Consider the following 21,712-nt stretch of genomic DNA (forward strand, 5'->3'; position numbering starts at 1 on the left):
GCACTGCTGCAAGAGTGGTTTGAGCATCACCCACATTTCAGGATGGTGTTCCTTCCAGCATATTCTCCTCTTGAAGATGGAAATTTTATGATCACAACCCTTACAACCAAGTAAGGCCCCGATCACACCTAACGCGTTTTTCAGGTTCGAAAACGCGAGGCACACAGCACTGCACCATCACACAGAACGAGCAGTGCGCTGCGTTTTTTATGTTGCTAGGCAACCACTGAAACAGCTGTCCTGTCAGTCAAGTAATGGTCAAATCAGCCTTTTATTAACTTTATTTACTTTCTGATAACATTGTGGTAGTTACGGTTCGTGAAGTCGTTAAGCTCCTGGTACCCTGCGAGAGCACCACAAGATTATCCTCCATCATCGCACTCTCCGGGCGTTCAAGCAACTATAGCTTTCGTCACTAAAACGGAAGGCCCGCCTCTCCATTCATTCGATTGGACAGTGGAAAAAAACGCAATGACGTCGGGCGCTTTTTCCGCTCGGAGTTGCTTTTTTTCAACTGCAAAAACGTGAGGAGCAGCAGGCGCATAAACAGCGCGCAGAACGCTCACTGCCATAGGAAAACAATTGAAAAAAGGCGCCTCTCGCTGCAAAAAACGCGTCAGGTGTGATCGGGGCCCAAGCCGCCATGGAAGAGGGCCTGAGGAGAAGTTGAGGCACCAGAATGGATCCAGCATTCACTGCTTTTTTCCCCCACGACTCGTGAAAATTTATGCTATGATGTTTATGAAATTCTTTGCAGATGTTAATGAGAGGCAAGATCTATAAGGTTAACTAATTCAGTGATTGCAGTACATTTATTTATTTATTTAATTGTATTTTTGGGGGGTTAAAATTCATTGTTATACAACTAAATTCGTCATTAAAGAACTTAGAAGAATATGATTAAAGAACATGAAAACATGTATTTTCATTCATGTATTTGTGTATCTACAGCTGAATTTGTTATCAAATCTACAGAGAACACACTTGTAGTTTTGATGTTACTATTAATTTTTGATAAATGCATTACTAGAATAAAATGCAGTGCTTCATTATGCAGTAAAATTGAACTGTTGGGCCAACATAAGAGTGTGTTTAGAGCTGTGTTAATTGTTTTGAGAGCAACTACATTAATTTGGAGAAATGTGTCAAATCGATTGAGAAAAACTGTACTACAGTATATAAAGCTTTTAAACTGACTAAGCTTACGTGTATTTTTTTAAGCTGTTTGTAAACGTGTATAAATTATTATTTAAATTAAGTTGAATCACATGCATTGTTATACTAAGATTTATAGAGTTAAATGCAAACTCTGGATCAAACATTTATACCGAGCGTTTGTATGTTTTTGTCAACTCTAAATATAGCGACAGCCAGTCTCCGCTAAAAGGCTGAGTAGAGGGAGTAAAAGCTGACGTGTTTCAACTGCAAATCCAGGTGGTTTATTGTAATAATGAAGAGAACAGCAGTACGTTGAATGATGACGGTAAAATAAGAAAATATGCAATGGCAAACAGAAAGTGAGCCTCCCAGCTACTCACCCCCTTCCTCCATGCTATCCATATGCAAACTACAGGTAATATGCACCTATACCAAGTGACGTAACAAACTGGAGGTAAAAATTTCAAAATAAAAGACATCAGCATACCTGGAACCTACACTCCAGCCCCTGATTATTACACTAAATTTACTCTGAAACTCATATTTGTTCATTAGCCTGGGTTTCCCCATACTGCCTTGCTCACAGCGTGATTTTATTCACGCTGCTAGGCAGTCTGGACACCATGGACCAAATTTTCCCCTGAAAAAGGGAACCAATCACAGAACGGGGAGGGAGCAGCAAGACGATGACGACACCGAAGCAGTTTGTTTATATCTATGGATCCAATGGCATCAGACTCGACGTTACCTTCTACCCTCATGTTTATCTTGCACAAACGGTAATATTCGCTAAACGCCATTGTGTACAAATAAATCTTTGACCCATCGTCTTTTTCCTCGTCGAATTTCTGTCACTCTACATACGTCATCTGGTATAATTGAAGCGATTGGCTATGAGCTACATACAGGCGCATTTGATAGACATTCATAGCACCCAATAAACGGCTCTGGGCATTCGTAAACCACGCCTCAAATACGAGAAAATGAACACGTGGTTCCCAGACCAAGTCTCAAATGAGACTTGGTCTGACATTAGCCAGGCTAATTTATTCAGCGAACTCTGAAAGTTTGTTCAGCGAGCTTCATGCAACAGGCCTGTGATATTCAACAAGCCTCTCATTCTAAAAAATTAAGTTGTTTCTCATTCACAAAATAATCCATGATTAAAATAATCCACATTCACCATAAAAAATAAAAGAATACAAATATAATACAATATAATATATAAAATAATAAACTAAAAATTAACTAAAAACGTCTCGGTTACTGATGTAACCCTCGTTCCCTGAAGGAGGGAACGGGAGACGTAACGTCGACGTGACGACGTAATTGGGATCACTTCAGGGAGCCCTATCAACTTCGAGTGTCTACAGAACGAGCCAATGAACGTTGGCGTGCGTGAATCGCGTCACGCGCCCCGCCCCGCCGCGTGGGTATAAACAGGAAGCGGGCGCACGCACACATTGTTTTTCGCTGAGGAGCCGAGATTTGTGACGGCCATGCAGCGATGGTCAGCAACGGTGGCGACGGGACGTTACGTCTCCCGTTCCCTCCTTCAGGGAACGAGGGTTACATCAGTAACCGAGACGTTCCCTTTCAGTCGCTCACGTTCGACGTAACGTCGACGTGACGACGTAATTGGGATCCCATGGAAAACGCCACGGTTGCTGCCACATCCAGCGCCCTACGCAAGACTCTCAGACCCCCAACTGCTGGGGCGGAAGATCTGCGTAGAGGGAGTTCAACTGCTGTTACATTATACCCCACACAGCGGAACTCTTGGATAACACTGGGAAAGCGTACCTCTCCAGGGGAAAGAACGCTGCGGAGCCACATCCTGCCCGAAGGGAGGTAACATGTGGAGAATACACATATGGACTGGCCGAAGGGGCAGTGCGACATATGGAATGTCACTGGGGTGGCTCCACCCGAAGGGGGAGACACACCGGACAGTGACGGCAGAGCAGACTCTGCCAAGGGAAGACACGGGCTCACCGCAGGGAACTGGTCGTGGAAGAATACACATATGGGATCGCCGCAGGGATCACCACATATGGAACCCAGCCTAGCACAAGTTACACAAGCATACGAGCACTAGGCCTGGCGTCGGACGCTCCGCAACGAGGGTATAGAGAGTGGGCGAGGAGGATTCAGTCTCCTCGCTCCCCTCAGGAACCTGACGATCAGGTCATGCTTTCCCAAAGACTTACCATCAACAGCATCGTGATGTGCGGCAATAGCGGCAACATACACTTTAAGGGTGGAGGGAGACAGCCTTCGCTCCAGCCCTTCTTGCAGGAAGGAAAGCACGGCTCTGATCGAGCAAGATCGGGGGTTCTCCTCGTGAGAGGAGCACCAGTCAACGAACAGGTTCCACTTCAACTCATAGAGGCGCCTCGTAGAGGGGGCTCTAGCGGAAGTGATGGTGTCAACTACCGCAGGGGGTAGGTCACCTAGAACCTCCGCGTCCCGTCCAGGGACCAGACATGGAGTTTCCAGAGGTCTGGACGCGGGTGCCATAAGGTGCCCCGTCTCTGAGAGAGCAGGTCTTCTCTCAGAGGAATGGGCCAGGGAGGGGCTGTCGCGAGGAGCACTAGTTCCGGGAACCAGGTCCGGTTGGGCCAATACGGCGCAACTAACAAGACCTGCTCCTCGTCCTCCCTGACTTTGCACAAGGTCTGTGCAAGAAGGCTCACTGGGGGAAACGCATACTTGCGAAGGCCCCGGGGCCAGCTGTGTGCCAGAGCATCCGTGCCGAGGGTCCCCTCGGTCAGAGAATAGAACAACTGGCAATGAGACGTGTCCGGGGCGGCAAACAGATCTACCTGAGCGGTCCCGAAGCGCCTGAAAATCAGCTGGACCACCTGGGGATGGAGTCGCCATTCTCCCGGTAGCACCTGCTGCCGTGAGAGCTCGTCGGCTGCACGGTTGAGCAGGCCCGGAATGTAAATGGCACGAAGCGACCTCAGATGCTTCTGACTCCAGAGGAGGAGATGGCGGGCGAGTTGTGACATGCGGCGGGAACGTAAACCACCTTGGCGGTTGATGTACGCAACGGTCGCAGTGCTGTCCGTACGGACCAGTACGTGCTTGCCTAGTAGCAGCGTTTTGAAACGGCTCAGTGCAAGACGTACTGCTAACAACTCGAGGCAGTTGATGTGCCAATGCAGTTGAGGCCCCGTCCACAGACCTGAAGCTGCATGCCCGTTGTACGTGGCCCCCCAGCCGGTGGTAGAGGCATCCGTGGAGACCACAGAGTGCCTGGACACTTGTTCCAGGGGAACACCTGCCCGCAGGAAGGAAGGGTCCGACCACAAGCTGAGAGTTTGGCGACAGTGCAGAGTCACTTGGACCCGGCACGAGCCGCTCTGCCACGCCCATCTCGGGACTCGATCGTGGAGCCAGTGTTGGAGCGGCCTCATATGAAGCAATCCGAGCGGCGTAACCGCGGCTGCAGATGCCATATGCCCCAGGAGCCTCTGAAACAGTTTCAGTGGTGCCGCTGTTCTGCGTCTGAGCGTGCTCACGCAGTTCAACACTGACTGGACACCGGCCTCGGTGAGGCGCGCTGTCATGTTGATCGAGTCCAACTCCATACCAAGAAAAGAGATCCTCTGCCCGGGGGTGAGTTTGCTCTTTTCCCAGTTGACCCGAAGCCCTAGGTGGCTGAGGTGACTGAGCACCATGTCCCTGTGTTCGCACAACTGCTCTCTCGACTGGGCCAGAATAAGCCAGTCGTCGAGGTAGTTGAGGATGCGAACACCACGCTCGCACATGGGAGCAATGGCCGCCTCCGCGACTTTCGTGAAGACGCGGGGCGACAGGGCCAGCCCGAAGGGTAAGACCTTGTACTGATATGCCGGTCCCTCGAACGCAAAGCGGAGAAACGGTCTGTGTCGAGGGAGAATCGAGACATGAAAGTACGCGTCCTTCAGGTCGATCGCTGCAAACCAATCTTGGGGACGGATGCATTTGAAAATGCGTTTCTGCGTAAGCATCTTGAACGGTAGCCTGTGAAGGGACCGGTTCAGGACGCGCAGGTCCAAGATTGGTCGTAACCAACCACCTTTCTTGGGTACAATGAAGTACGGGCTGTAGAAGCCGGTCTTCATATCGGCTGGAGGGACCGGCTCGATCGCGTCCTTCGCCAGTAGGACTGCGATCTCTGCCCTGAGCACAGGGGCATTGTCCGCCAGAACACGGGTGAACAGGATGCCCTTGAAAGCAGGGGGGCGCCGGGCGAACTGAATCGCATAGCCGAGTCTGATGGTACGGATGAGCCAGCGAGACGGGCTGGGAAGCGTTAACCAGGCTCCCAGAGACCGAGCAAGCGGGACTAACGGCACCACAGACGTACCCGGGGTGGGGCAGCGCGGCGGAATGCAGGGACCCGACTCGGACGGCACAGCGGCCCGAAGTGGGGTCTGAGTGTGTGGTGCAGCACATACCTGCTTCCGTCGAAGGGCAGAGTGAGTGTGAGGAGGCGAGAGCACGTCCGGAACACAGCCACTGCTGCTCACTGGCGATGAAAGAGGGGCTCGGGAGTGACGAGGCATGGCGGCGTCGTCGACTGCCAAGCGCGCCCTCTTGGGGCCCAGAGGTTTCAGAAATTGCTCTTTTTTTGAAAATGTGGGTACCACTGACCCGTGGGTCAGTGGCGGAACAAAAAGAAAAGGAAACAAAAGATTCTCCGCCCGGCCCTCCACCGGGGGAAGGAGTGGCGCCTTCGCCATCTCCTGAAGAGCAACTTGATCCACCTCCGGGCCGCCCGTCTCAGGGTCGTTTGCACCGTCGCTTGCCTCCTGGTTTGGCAGCGGCCTGGACGGGCGGGGTCGGCTTCCTACGGCTTGCTCCGCGCTGAGGCCTGGATGGTTGCTGCTGCTGCTGGGGCTTAGCGGGAGCGGAGGACGCCGCAGAAGGCCGACCTCGGCGACGAGTAGACGGAGGGTCTGCGGCCGGCGGACGGGTGGGAGCAGCAGCGGTCCGCCGGGGCAGGATGTGCCGGATGGCCTCCGTCTGCTTCTGTGCGGCCGAGAACTGTTGGGCAAAGCTCTCGACCGCGTCGCCGAACAACCCAACCTGGGAAAGAGGGGCATCCAGGAACCGATATTTATCGGTGTCCCTCATATCCGCCAGGTTGAGCCAAAGGTGGCGCTCCTGGACCACCAAGGTGGACATCGCCTGACCGACAGAACGTGCGGTTTCCTTCGTCGCCCGGAGGGCGAGGTCGGTTGCCACACGGAGCTCCCGGAGGAGCTCTGGGTCAGAACCACCCTCGTTCATGTCCATGAGCGCCTGGGCCTGGTGGACCTGCAAGAGCGCCATGGCATGGAGGGCGGAAGCAGCCTGTCCACAGGCCTTGTAAGCCTTCGCCGTTAGACCGGACGAAAACTTACAGGCCTTGGACGGGAGGCGTGGATTACCCCGCCAAGAGGAAGCGGACGCCGGACACAGCTGCATCGCGACGGCCCGCTCCACCGGGGGGATATCCACATACCCCTTAGCTGCCCCGCCGTCGAGGGTGGCGAGGGCTGAGGAGCCACTAGAACGGCTTCGGGCACTATACGGTGCCTTCCACGTCCTAGAAAGCTCCTCATGCACTTCCGGAAAGAAAGGTACCGGGGCGGCGCACTGAGAACCAGCACGGCCCGCCCCGAGAAACCAATCGTCCAACCGAGAAGGTTCGGGACGTGGTGGAGGATTCCACGCAAGCCCGACCTTCTCGGCGGCCCGGGAAAGCATAGCAGTCCATTCTGGATCCGGCTCGGACAACGCTACACACCCCGAGGGGGGCAACGCAGCCGAGTCGTCATTTCCAGAGGACAGCTCCCCCTCCGATGCTGTGATCGACATCTGGTCATCAGCCGGAGCCCCAAAGGAAACGGTTGGCCGTTCCGGAGAAGGACCAAGACGTTCACTAAGGAGCCCCAATGGCGACAGCGCTTGTGAGGCGTGAGGGGCCCGCGGAGGATGACTCGACGGGGAAGCCCTCACGGTAATCCTCAGATCACCCTGGTCATACACCGAAGTAGGTCTATTCTGCGGGGCAGAATAGACACTAGATCGGGGCATAGGCGAGGGGACTGCACCTCCCTTGAGGTAAGCGAGTCTCGATCTAAGCGCTGCGATAGTCATATTCCCGCAATGGGAACATGAACTATCCACAAAAGCTGCCTCAGCGTGTTGAATGCCCAAACACGAGAGGCAACTGCTGTGGCCATCTGCTGGCGCCAGGGAACGACGGCATCCAGAAACGCACAAGCGGAATGACATCTTGAAAAAGACGCAGGGTCACGCTTGTGTTGCTCTTTTAGTAAAAATAAAAAAGGTTGAAAAAATACTCTCTCAGTGCTGAGGCACCCAGGGGTAGCCGCGGTGTGAATAAACACACAAGGAAACGCCCACCGAACCGACACACACACACACACAAACACAGAACAATAGTGCTGTGAAAACAGCAGTTTGTGAGCTGCAATGCTCGCGGCCACCACTGATCGCGCCGTCACACCAACACTGTAGGCAGAGAGTAGATCTCTTTGAAGTCTTCAAGGGCTGAATCTCTTTGTAGACAGAAGTCTCACGAAAGCTCGGCTCCGAAGTGAAAGACAATGTGTGCGTGCGCCCGCTTCCTGTTTATACCCGCGCGGCGGGGCGGGGCGCGTGACGCGATTCACGCACGCCAACGTTCATTGGCTCGTTCTGTAGACACTCGAAGTTGATAGGGCTCCCTGAAGTGATCCCAATTACGTCGTCACGTCGACGTTACGTCGAACGTGAGCGACTGAAAGGGAACTACAGATTTATTTATTAAAAAAGATACATTATAAGGTAAAAATTAAAAGGGAAGACTGTATTTTTCAATTTTAATTCAAATCACTGATAGAAAATAATTGGACAAAAAAGTTTGATGGCAAAAATTTGATAGTAACTGGCTTATGATGCTGAATTTAAAATATAAATTCAATATACAAGTAAATAGATAGTGCACTGATCCACAATACCAAAAAGCCAAAAAGAGAAATTATTCTCAGTATCTCTTTCTCATCGGATCCTCTTTTATTCAGACAACCACACAGACAAACACTTAACACACTATTAACACACTATCACACATTGTAGGCTTTGGCAAGGTAAGTGTGAAGTGAACAATCTTATTCCACACAGAGTGAATACAATATACTACATCTTCACACCTCCATATCTCCTTATGTTCCTTTCACCCACCCTCTCTCTATTTGTGTCTGTGGCTTGTTTATTATTGCTGGTATAAGCAGATGACCAGGATCTTTGTGAACATGAGAACACACAATCTCTGATTACATTCAGCTTGTTTTTCAGGTCAGTGCAGTATCATGGGAATGAGTCAACCCTTAGAAATTGCCTTTAGCAAAAGGAGAAGATACACATGGATGATTTCTTCACACACACAAAAATCCAGAGTATGACTTTTTAAACATTACATTTTCTTACCTTATACACATAAAGGCAGCACAGGATGTTAGCCATTCACAATACAGTATCCATCCATCAGTCAATCTACAGTATACATTAATGCTCCACAGCTGGTCTTCAGGACTTTAAGCATCCAGTGGCGACTCAATCAGTGTTATTTTAGTAGTATTTATATACTATTATAGTATTTATTAACATTTTTTAATTACATTTTTATATTTTCAGCTTTAATTTTAATTGTAGTTTAATTTTAGGCATTTTGTTATGTGCTTTTTCAAAATTGTATTTGCTTTTTTCTATTTAGCTGTATTTTTCAGTGTTATTTTTATTACTTTAATTACTATTACAAAGTTTTTTTTCATTTAATATTTTTATTTTATTTTATTTTATTTAAGTCTTATTCCAATTACTGAAAATTATTTGTAATAGTTTTAGTTATAATTTTGTTTAACAATATCAACAATAGACTCAACACAGCAACAAATCCGATCATAGTACATAAGTACAACACAGATTTGTCCCAAAATTGCATGCACGACCTTTGCCATGGGAAGCATTTTCTATTAAAATTTAACAACCCCTTATTGCTACCCAAACTATGTATTGCCATATGGTTAGATGCATTATTTTGTTCCTGCGGTCTGTGACCCTATCAGGACAGACCTGTGACTCAATTTTGGGTCGTAACCCACTAGTTGAGAAGCACTGATTTAATGTATAAACACACAGCACACATAGTACACGACAGTATACACACTATTGTTTTTCATTTCGCTGCTGATTCAAGCAGGGCAGAGTTTCAACATAAGAACAGTGATTCATGCTGGGAGAACAAATCTATAAGCAACACTAACATGGAAACCCAGCGAGAGAAAGGAGGGGGGCATGAGGACAGAATAAGACAGAGAAAAACAATACAGCAGGCTGATAGGATGAAATGAGCAGAGACAACAGGGAATAGCAGTATGTGTGTGCCTGTGTGTTTTACACTTACAGGGTTGAGCAGGACAGTCAGAAACAGCTCTCCTCCTCGTATGCTTTTGTCCAGTTCTTTAGGGCCTCCCGGATATTCTTTATAGAAGATGGTGTGTGTGAATAAGCCGCATGTCTGACGGGGCAGCACCTGCTCACACACAAACACACACACACACACACACACACACACACACACACACACACACACACATAGAGTTTTAGACTACAGAGGTTTGTAGTCACCACAGTTCAAACCCTGCTTTGTATTCTAAAAAAATAATATTCTTATGGTAAATTTATAAACCTCTGTGACATTTATCATGTAATACTCCCAGTTTCAGGTTACACATAACTTTTCATTAGGTCTCATGTCAGTGTATCTGTATTCAGGTGTTGCATGTCACATTCACGGTCTGTCATCGTCCTGTCTGCACTACAGTTCCCAGAATCCTCCTTGTTTCCACACCTGAACTCACTCCCTTCATTACCCACCTGTTCTTCATCATGATCTGCATCACCTGTCTTGTGTTCATCTGTGTGTGTATTTAAGTTCCTGGTTTTCACTCTGCACTTGTCGGTCAATGTTTAATGTTAAGGTTATCCTTGTCTGAGCACACGCTCCCTGTTCCTTGTTTTTGTGAGATTGTGAATTAAAACCTTGGATTACTTCATCTGCGAGTTTGCCTCCTACTTCATCTACCCTGCAGCCTGACAGATTGACCGACCATAAATAAAAAGAAAAGAAGATGGAGATCTGGAAGCAGGCCTTTGTGGGAACCCGCCAAGCTGTGTTCAGGGGGATCCGTGGAGGTCACAGGGGAGGATATGGGCGATATGGGGCCAGACACTTTTTTCAGCACCAACATCCCCACGTCCAACCAGAACCTGAGCCAGTCGTCTGCAGAATCAAACACATCTCCAGAGATGATGACTTCTCTGATCTCCCTCCTCTCATCAGTCCAGCCGAGCCTGCACTTCACGCCAGTCCAGCCGAGCCAGCACGTCACGCCAGTCCAGCTGAGCCTGCACTTCACGCCAGATCTGCCGAAGCCAAGGCAGTATGCGTCATGCCCGCCGCGCCTGAGACAGTGAGCGTCATGCCCGCCGCGCCTGAGACAGTGAGCTTCATGCCCGCCGAGCTAAAGACTGACAGCGTCATGCCCGCAGAGATTTTGTTTTCTTTTATTCCGCCGAGCTTGAAGCTCCCTTCGCCGCTGGTTCCGTCCAGCTCAAAGCACTCTTCGCCGCTGGTCCTGCCCAGCTCAGAGCCCTCTTCGCCGCTGGTCCTGCCCAGCTCAGAGCCCTCTTCGCCGCTGGTCCCGCCCAGCTCAGAGCCCTCTTCGCCGCTGGTTCCGCCCAGCTCAGAGCCCTCTTCGCCGCTGGTTCCGCCCAGCTCAGAGCCCTCTTCGCCGCTGGTTCCGCCCAGCTCAGAGCCCTCTTCGCCGCTGATTCCGCCCAGCACAGAGCCCTCTTCGCCGCTGGTTCCGCCCAGCTCAGAGCCCTCTTCGCCGCTGGTTCCGCCCAGCTCAGAGCCTCCTTCGCCGCTGGTCCTGCCCAGCTCAGAGCCTTCTTCGCCGCTGGTCCTGCCCAGCTCAGAGCCCTCTTCGCCGCTGGTTCCGCCCAGCTCAGAGCCCTCTTCGCCGCTGGTTCCACCCAGCTCAGAGCCCTCTTCGCCGCTGGTTCCGCCCAGCTCAGAGCCCTCTTCGCCGCTGGTTCCGCCCAGCTCAGAGCCCTCTTCGCCGCTGGTTCCGCCCAGCTCAGAGCCCTCTTCGCCGCTGGTCCTGCCCAGCACAAAGCCTTCACCGCTGGTCCTGCCCAGCACAAAGCCTTCACCGCTGGTCCTGCCCAGCACAAAGCCTTCACCGCTGGTCCTGCCCAGCACAAAGCCTTCACCGCTGGTCCTGCCCAGCACAAAGCCTTCACCGCTGGTCCAGCCCAGCACAAAGCCTTCACCGCTGGTCCTGCCCAGCACAAGGCCCTCACCGCTGGATCTGCCCAGCACAAAGCCCTCACCGCTGGATCTGCCCAGCACAAGGCCCTTACCGCTGGATCTGCCCAGCACAAAGCCCTCGTCGCTGGATCTGCCCAGCACCGAGCCCTCGTCGCTGGATCTGCCCAGCACCGAGCCCTCGTCGCTGGATCTGCCCAGCACCGAGCCCTCGTCGCTGGATCTGCCCAGCACCGAGCCCTCGTCGCTGCCCTGCACCGAGCCCTCTCTGGTACCCGGGACTTTTCCCAAGTATTTTTTGGGGGGGGGCCATAGGGCTCCGTCCTGGCCACTCGAGGGGCCATGGCCACCTGAAGGGTCTTCACCGCCGTGGCCACCTGAAGGGTCTTCACCACCATGGCCACCCGAAGGGTCTTCTCCGCCATGGCCACCTGAAGGGTCTTCTCCGCCATGGCCACCCGAGGGGTCTTCTCCGCCGTGGCCACCCGAGGGGTCTTCACCGCCGTGGCCACCCGAGGGGTCTTCACCGCCGTGGCCACCCGAGGGGTCTTCACCGCCGTGGCCACCCGAAGGGTCGTCTCCGCCATGGCCACCTGAGGGGTCGTCTCCGCCATGGCCACCCGAAGGGTCCGCACCGCCATGGCCGCCCGAAGGGGCTTCTCCGCCATGGCCGCCCGAAGGGGCTTCTCCGCCATGGCCACCCGAAGGGGCTTCACCGCCATGGCCACCCGAAGGGGCTTCACTGCCATGGCCGCCCGAAGGGTCCGCACCGCCATGGCCGCCCAAGGGGTTGTCTCCGTCCTGGCCACGCCCACAGCCTGCTCCACCGTGACCACACCCACAGTCTGCTCCGCCCTGGAGGCTTCCTGCCTTGTCTCCCTTGCCTTGTCTTCCCCGTCAGCCTCCAGGGCGCCCACCCTCCCACCCCCTTGGTCTTTCTACGGCGCGAGGACGCGCCTACCGGGAGGGGGGAGTAATGTCACATTCACGGTCTGTCATCGTCCTGTCTGCACTACAGTTCCCAGAATCCTCCTTGTTTCCACACCTGAACTCACTCCCTTCATTACCCACCTGTTCTTCATCATGATCTGCATCACCTGTCTTGTGTTCATCTGTGTGTGTATTTAAGTTCCTGGTTTTCACTCTGCACTTGTCGGTCAATGTTTAATGTTAAGGTTATCCTTGTCTGAGCACACGCTCCCTGTTCCTTGTTTTTGTGAGATTGTGAATTAAAACCTTGGATTACTTCATCTGCGAGTTTGCCTCCTACTTCATCTACCCTGCAGCCTGACATTGCATGGAGACAATTTATATATTCATTCATTCACTTCCTGTCTGAATCAGTCAAAGAAAACAGAATCATTTCTCAGTGGGAAAAAGCTGAATGTTTCAATAAAATATGTGCCAAACAGGCAAAGACAGACAAGAAGAAAAGAGAAAAAGAGATTCAATGTGACAAGATTACTTCTTCACAACAACAGTAAAGCTCTGTCTCTTTTTCTCTAGTGTACTTCTCCAACTACAGTAAAACATGTTATATGTTTGTATTTTGACAAAATAATAGCTCTTTGCTATATAATTACAAAAAATGTGGACTGAGGCATTCAGGTTTCAATATAAGGATACCAAAGTATCAAAAAATGTAGTCTACGAGATTCGTTGTGCCTCTGAAGTGTTCTGAATATATAAAATAGCTTTGACTGAGAAATTCAGGTCGTCATTCAGATCGACTAAAATTCAGGTCATCATTCACTGTTGTCCTTGAATCCTTGCAACATGGTTTCCAAAAAATATTAAGACTCAACTGTTTTCAACATGAATAATAATAAGAAATGTTTCTTGAGCATCACATCAGCATTTTAGAGTGATTTCTGAGGGATCATCTGACACTTAACACCGGAGAAATTGCTACTGAAAATTCAGCTTTTCCATTGGCTTTTCCACAGTATACATTATAAAATATATACTGTATATTTAAAATATATGAAAATAGAACAAAGTTTATCTTAAATATTAACAATATTTCACAGTATTACATAGGACACTTTCGAAAACATCTTTTGAATTGTATAATGTACTCTATGTCCGCATCCTTGCTCTGTGTGTGGCAGACAGCAGTTTGAGAGTTTGCAAGGAGCAACAGAGTCCATTTCTCAACACTGTAACAGTGTGTAAATATCAGAGAGGCAGCTAGACTCCTCCAGCAAACTGCTAAAACAGCAAAATACATTACATTAACATACCCACTAACACACTGGTCTCTAATGCACTGATAAGAGCTTTCATCACCCATATGCTTGTTTTCGGACTGCTTGACTGAGCTGGAACAGATCTTTGGGACTCTGTCCAATCTTTCCATCTAACTTAAACCTAATTGCTCTTCCCGCTTTAACATCTCTCTCTGTGTTTTATTGCAGAGTATTGTGTGGCATGCGTGCTCAACTAAACGTGTCCCGTAGCTGAAACTACGCACACACACACTTGAGGGGCGCAGCACAATTGTATTGCACGCATGTGGCCTTGATTTAATATTTTAATCTACTCCATCTCCTAAAATTCAATTCCAGTGCAAACACTCTAAACTGCCTGTCCCACCAGAACGCCTGGGGAATTTATGAGACTCTATTCATGTGCTCTGTCCTTCCCGTTCACTTTTCTGCCACCCACCTCCTCTGCTCTTTCTTCCCATTGAATGTAACTTGCGCTGTCAGTATATTATTGTGGTGGTTTGTGAAAGGAGCAAATAGTTCTATGGCGAGTTGTCGGCTTGCTGTATTGCGGAGCCTGTAACATTCTGACATGCTTCACAGCTCATGTTTAAGCTCCATGTATCCACACTCATCATTCAGCGCTCTGGATCTCTGATCTGAGACCTGTCGTGCTCACACAGAGGAGGCCATTAATTAGGCCGCAGGTGTCCGAACAACGGACCCAAAACCTTTTCGGTGCATCCTCTAAATAAAAAAGCTAGGGATTTGTGCTCACTAACACCTGCTCTAAAATATCTGCCTTTAGCTAGATTCAAAACACTTAGTCGAGTCCCAAAATAGATAAATAGCCCTGGATAAGATGCAGTAGGCATTTTTGAGGAAAAGTACTTCAAGTGTTGTTTCTATATGATTTTTAGGTGCTGAATCCATTTCTGCCGTATAACAAGTTGTAAACATCACGGTTTTGGCATAAACAATAAAAACAAAATGGCTGCAAAAAAAAAAAAAAAAAAAAACGTTTTAATGCATTTATTGCAGTTTAAACATTAAACATTAGAACTAAACTATGCATTCTCAGAATATTTAAACATGTAAACAATGAAACAACATTAACATGAAAGGGACAGTTTTTAATGGCTGCTGGAATTATGCCAAGGTACCAAGGTACACTGGGAAGCATTTATCAGTGGAAATATGCAATTATGCCCAGCCCGAAGGGGGGGACTTGGAATACACATGACCCCAGGGTGTCCAGCCACAGGTGGAATATTTCAAACCCAGGGGTGGCAAGGTGGCTTGCCGAGGGAAAGACACATGCTCAGAGAGGCTTACAGTGGAATACACACGTGGGGGTCGCCCAGAGGCCGTGTTAGGTGTTGCCCAGCCTGCAGCTCTACAGATGTCTGTTAGCGAGGTGCCATGCGCTAGAGCCCAAGAGGATGCCACACTCCGGGTGGAGTGGGCCGTCACACCAAGGGGGCATGGTCGACCTTGCTGCTGGTTAGCCAAAGCAATGGCGTCCACTATCCAGTGAGACAACCTTTGCTTGGAGAGAGCCTTTCCCTTCAGCTTCCCACCATGACAGACAAAGAGCTGGTCTGAAGTCCTGAAACACTGCGTTCTGTCTACGTAAGCACGGAGGGCGCGTATTGGACAGAGCAGTGCCAAGGCTGGGTCTGTCTCTTCCAAGGGCAGCGCTTGCAGGTTCACTACCTGGTCTCAAAAGGGTGTGGTGGGAACATTGGGCACATATCCAGGCCGGGGTCTCAGGATCACATAAGTGTTAAATTCCAGGCACGCTTCGTCAACCGAAAATGCCTGCAGGTCCCCTACCCTCTTGATGGAGGCCAATGCAACCAGGAGTGCTGTCTTCATTGACAGGAACTTAAGCTCCACTGATTGCAGAGGCTCAAAGGGAGCACTCTGCAGGGCAGTTAGAACCACTGAGAGGTCCCAAGGAGGGAACGAGAGGAGGGCGAGGAGGATTCAGTCTCCTCGCTCCTCTCAGGAACCTGATGATCAGGTCGTGCTTTCCAATGGACTTACCTTCAACTGCGTCGTGATGTGCGGCAATGGCGGCACCATACACTTTCAGGGTGGAGGGAGACAGCCTTCGCTCCAACCCTTCTTGCAGGAAGGAAAGCACAACACTGATCAGGCCTTTCGTGGGTTCTTGAAGTTTAGAAGAACACCAATTGACGAAGAGGTTCCAATTCAACGCATAGGCATGTCTCGTGGACGATGCTCTAGCGGAAGTGATGGTAACCATCACCGCTGGTGTTAGGGTACTCAAACCTGCCTCGTCCCGTCCAGGAACCACACATGGAGGTTTAAAAGATCGGGACGAGGGTGCAATAGGGTGCCCCGTCCCTGAGAAAGCAGGTTCTTTCTCAGAGGAATTGGCCAGGGAGGTGCTGTCGCGAGGAGTACTAGTTCTGGGAACCAGGTGCGGTTGTGCCAATACGGGGCAACCAAAATGACCTGCTCCTCGTCCTCCCTGATCTTGCGCAAAGTCTTCGCAAGAAGGCTCACTGGGGGAAACGCATACTTGCAGAGGACCCGCGGCCAGCTGTGCGCCACTGCATCCGTGCCGAGCGTGCCCTCGGTCAGAGAATAAAACAGGTCGCAGTGGGACGAGTCGTGGGAGGCAAACAGATCTACCTGTGCGTCCCCGAACTGATCCCAAATCAGCTGAACTGACTGGGGATGGAGTCTCCATTCTCCAGTGAGAGGCCGAAACCGAGACAGATCGGCTGCACGGTTCAGGTCTCCCGGGATATAAATGGCTCAGGATATAAAATGGATATAAAGTGACCTCAGATGCTTCTGACTCCATATGAGGAGGTGGCGGGCGAGTTGCGACATACGGCGGGAGCGCAGACCACCTTGTCACTTGATGTACGCTACTGTTGTGGTATTGTCTGATCGGACTAGTACGTGACGACCCTGAGCAATGCACAGAAGCGGTGCAGGGCGAGACGTACAGCCAGCAACTCGAGGCAATTGACATGCCAAAGGCGCTGGGGTCTTGTCCAAGAGCCCGCGGCAGCATGTCCATTGCACATGGCACCCCAGCCCATTGTGGAGGCATCTGTTAATACAACAACATGCCAGGAAACTCGTTCTATGGGCACTCCAGCCCATAGAAAACTGAGGTTCGTCCACGGGGTGAAGGTCTGACGGCAGGTCGAAGACACTGCGACTCTGAGCGTGCCATGCCCACCTCGGGACTTGATCACGAAGCCAAAGCTGAAGCGGTCTCATATGAAGCAAACCGAGCGGCGTTACTGTGGCTGCGGATGCCATATGCCCCAGGAGCCTCTGAAATAGTTTCAGTGAAACCGCACTCTTGCCCTCGAACTGACGAAGGCAAGTCAGCAGTGACTGCGCGCGCTCGCTCATAAGCTGCGCGCACATGGCGACCGAGTCGATTTCCATACCGAGAAAAGAGATCTTCTGCACGGAGCAGAGTTTGCTCTTCTCCCAGTTGACCCGAAGGCCCAGACAAGCTAGGTGCCGGAGCACTAGGTCCCTGTGTTCGCAAACCTTGTCTCGAGAGTGAGCTAGGATCAGCCAGATCCTGAAGAGGAACAAGGGCTGCCTCGACAACCTTTGTGAAGACGCGAGGAGACAGGGCTAGCCCGAAAGGGAGAACCGCGTACTGGTATATATATATATACTAGTATGCCTCATTTGCATATGTAAACATGACATTTCAGAAAACTTGTAATACAAAAAATGTCTGTCTCTATGTAAGTGAAAAACTGGAAAGGTTTTATGGTGATATCTTTAACTTAAAAATTTTACCCTATCCACCTGTAGTTTTTCGTCTGTGAATAATGCACCTATTGTTTCGATAACAATTACAAGAAAATGGGACCCTTATTTCAATGTTATACGGTGGATCCTTATTCAGGAGACATTGAACTTTCTAAAAATGTGGTATAACAACTTTTCCTCAAAAATGCCTACAGGGTTACACAATCTTGAAGATTCGGACCTGACTAACTCTTAAAAAAGCTTAAGATGATGATAGCTAAATTGCACGTGAAACAACACTAATTTGAGTTAGGCCTGCCAACGCTTGTTCTTTTGTATTGTGAATGAGAAAAAGTGACACATCTCCAATTCACTCGAAAGAACAAAGAATAGAACATGTTGTAGTGGGCTGGTGTTCTAACAAAAGAGAGTACTCTAATTTGTTTCTATGAAATAAAAAAATAAAAAGTCACAAGTTCATAAGAATCAAATAACGGGTGCATTAATTCTTGCTGTTTCATAAGAGTTATGAAAGATATTGCACTGCATTTTAAGAACTCATTTTCTTAATCAGTATTTTTCTGTTTTATATTAAAATATCTAAACAGCTTAAAATTGCAAAAACTATTAAAAGTTGTTTCTTTTTTTTAAAAAAGCAAATAGCTTTTTCTTATTTCAAGCATAAATCTAACTAAATTTAATAAAGTTTATGCTTTGACCTAAAAAAAAAATCCCGATTTGCCAGTTAGGTAAGACAAATAAAATGAATTCAAGAGATGTTGTTATATATAATCTATTATCTATCATTATATATGCAAAATTTTACTTCTGTATTTTATCATTTACTGTACATCATTCCTTGTTCCAAATGTATATGTATGACTTTCTTTCTTGAGGAGATTTTAGGCAGAATGTCAACATCTCCATTTGTGTTCCACAGAAGAAAGGTTTAGGACATTACACGAGGGCAGAATCCTGCACGGGTCCTGTTTGGTAAACCTGCATCTGCCCCTACATTACTTAACAGAACAACCGACCCGTTTTCCGACAGCAACGCTAATTTAATTCCATACTCAACCCGTTTGACGAAGACTGTAACCCGAACCGCAGCCGCATTAGAATGCAGTTGTCTCTCTTAAAAACATTGCTGTTGGTCCTCTTAGCAGCATGAAAAATAAAACGTATTCAAATTGTGAATAGACTATATACAGAAAGCGAGCAAAGAATGATCCCTATATAATCACTGAAGCTGTCAATCACTTCAGTTCAGCGCGGTTGGCCATAATGCTTAACGGTACAAAACTTTATACCACGTTACACTGAATATTAGCGGTTCACCTGTCAGGTATCCGCCCATGTGCAGGACTGTAAATTATGACAAAACTTTCATTTTAAGGTGAACTATGCTTTTAGGAGGAATCTTCAGATAACCAGAAAGCCTTGGACCAGAAATGAGAGACAGAGACACCAAAAAGCTATTTAAAAAATTGATTCAATGCTGCAGTTAGGGACATCTAGTCAAAATCTGTGTGTGTGTACCACTAATAGATTTGACTGTGGTGAATGCACTATGGGGTATTTCATCTGAGTCCCAGTGTGTCATCATTAATTCTTTTGGAGTGTGTGTGTGTTTCATTGATTTATAGCTGTTCATAGCTGTTGCTTGTATTTTGGCAGTCTCTAGCAGGCAAGTCTCACTGCATTTTTCACACGGCACTATACTAAGCATGAGGCGGAGCCCCATCCACAATCATTGATGTTGTGTATGAAAGTGTATTATTGACAGCTTAGCCTACTAGCATATAATTAATGTGTGAAGAAAAGTTATTTTGGTAAGCTACAGTAGAACAAAATATGATAACATTACAGTTTAATCAGACATTGAGAAATAGGGTATAGGATCTTGTATGACTGCCTGTGGATGTGAAAATAAAATATTAAATAATAAACTATTACATTTTCCATCTCTTATTTAAACTTTCAAGTGTATGGTATATTATTTCCTGTGAATCTGATCGCAGGAAAAATGCATTTTATGCTACATTAATTATTTGTCATACTTTTTTACACCACACAGAAATCTTTCAAAGCGTGTCCTCTATATGAACCGTACCATGATGTTGTTATGAATGAATCCCTTGCGGTGACGTGCAGGTTTGAGGTGTGGGTATTCCTCAGTACTGGTCACTCGTATCCCCCATGCTTTCTTCCAAGCCTCATACAGCTGAATATGGACTGGATAAACACCAGAATGATGAGGGGCCACGGCATATCCAAGATCTACTGGAATACCATGCTCCTGTAATGAGAAATACACACCAATAAATATACTTTATATTTGGATGTCAAGCGCAAACTCAAGCATAATACAATCTTTCATAAAAACACATACATAGGGATGGTCACAAGTAACAGAGTACAGATGTAGCCTACTTAGAAGTGTATTACTACAGTGTATACACTGTATACACTGGAGTTATAGTGTAGCCATAACTCTTCAGTGTCACATGATCCTTCAGAAATCCTTCAGAAATCTATTGTTGCAGGTTATGACAAAAAAAAGAAGATTTTTGCATAGAACACATTGTGATATATACATATTTTTATCCGTTGAGTGCTTGAGAAAACAAAATAACCAAAAATCCCTTTTCTCAGAAACAGACGCACACACATTTATATAGCTGGAGCTCTCCTTAACACACATTCACACTTATCTTCAGAGTTACACAGAGCTACCTCAGAGCTATTGATTCAAGACTTTATGATTTTTTATGAAAAATCCATTTTCATTTTTAAATTTCTCTAGGCTAACTAATTAAAATCAGATAGGTGAGATAATAGACGTCTAAAGAACAGCTGAGTCGATAACTGTATTTTGAGGTGAAATTTCAGATTTAACTTCCATATCATGACGATCCAGTAATCCATAGATTTTCCCTCAAGAGATTTTGTGTGCGCACACACACACACACATACAGAGAAAACCACCCACATCCTCCATCCTCTCATGTACACTCATCTGTTAGCTGCACAGCTCTGATTTAATCAAGCCCCCAAACCAACAAAGGCAAATCAAAGCTGTCTTCTCTAGATTATCAAACTTCTGCTCGTGGCCCATTAAAATTCTCTGTCAGCTTGACTCTCACAGTCTCTGCCCTCTGAGCTGACAGACACTAGTCTGTTTAACTCAGCGCCCAGAGTCAAGCGCATGCTAAGTGCTTGACCTTGGTCACTCATGTAGGAGATTTTTCATGGGAAAGTTTGGAAGTTTGCTATTTGTTGATTGCCACAGATTTTGAGCAGATCCTAATGTCAGCTCTAAAATTGTATTAAGGAAACTCATTTTATAAATTTTTAATGGTTTAATTTTTATGTCACATCTCATCAACAACCAATGAATTGAACCAAGACCCCACTCTACATTTCTTTTCTTCAATAGTTTGTTTCACTCGGATGCACGTCACAATACAGAAGAAATAATCTGTCACTATACTATACTATACTATAATACCATTACATTGCAAAACAACACACACATACACGTTTATATTTATATCATGTTAGAGAATTTCCATTGGCATCTATAATGATATTTTCTACTTCTATATTTTCTATTTTCATAATTTCTGCATATTTAAATCTTAATTAAGGCATTATTTAGTATATTTATTGAGCTTTTTTCCTTGCTGGGACTGTTGGCTGCTCCCCAAAATGTAGTTGATTTCAGGTTTTATTATCCTTGTCAGAACATTGGTCCTCATAATGTAGGCAAAACCTGAACATAGAGACATTTGAAGCACTTTCCTATTTTAAAATTGAAAATCAGGGTCTGCGACAAAAACAATCATGCTTATTGAATAAATGAATCATGTTTAAAATCGGCATGAACCAGAAGATGCGAAAGTATTTTCTTCCATATCGTGACGTATATGAGTGAAACGGCTTCATGAACAAGAAAATTTGTAGTGCGGGACTTGATTTTGTCCATCAGGAATTGATTGGATCATTGGATGGTTGTGGTTTGTTATTGCTCTAATCTCATGTGAGTGACAGGACGTCCCACTCTCACGCCAGTAAACACATCATCAGAGAAGAGAAGAGATGTTGTTGCAATTAAAAATGATGAGAATACATACACTATTCAACAAAAAATTGATGAACAGCATTGTTTAATTAAATACTTTGATATAAAAAGACGCACAATAGCACC

General features: G+C 47.6%; 1 protein-coding gene across 1 annotated transcript in view; it reads right to left on the reverse strand.

Annotated features, from left to right (window-relative positions):
- The window catches only part of ndst3 (N-deacetylase/N-sulfotransferase (heparan glucosaminyl) 3), a 75,983-nt gene that overhangs the window by 28,823 nt on the left and 25,448 nt on the right, over positions 1–21,712 (reverse strand). The window contains exons 5-6 of the mRNA XM_081360545.1: positions 19,616–19,801; positions 9,605–9,733 (exon numbers count right to left, since the gene is read on the reverse strand). Of these exons, the coding sequence (XP_081216671.1) occupies positions 9,605–9,733; positions 19,616–19,801 (315 nt within the window). The remainder of the gene's footprint in view (positions 1–9,604; positions 9,734–19,615; positions 19,802–21,712) is intronic.

Source organism: Scardinius erythrophthalmus (assembly GCF_964197995.2).
Source record: "Scardinius erythrophthalmus genome assembly, chromosome: 3".
Lineage (NCBI taxonomy): Eukaryota > Metazoa > Chordata > Actinopteri > Cypriniformes > Leuciscidae > Scardinius > Scardinius erythrophthalmus.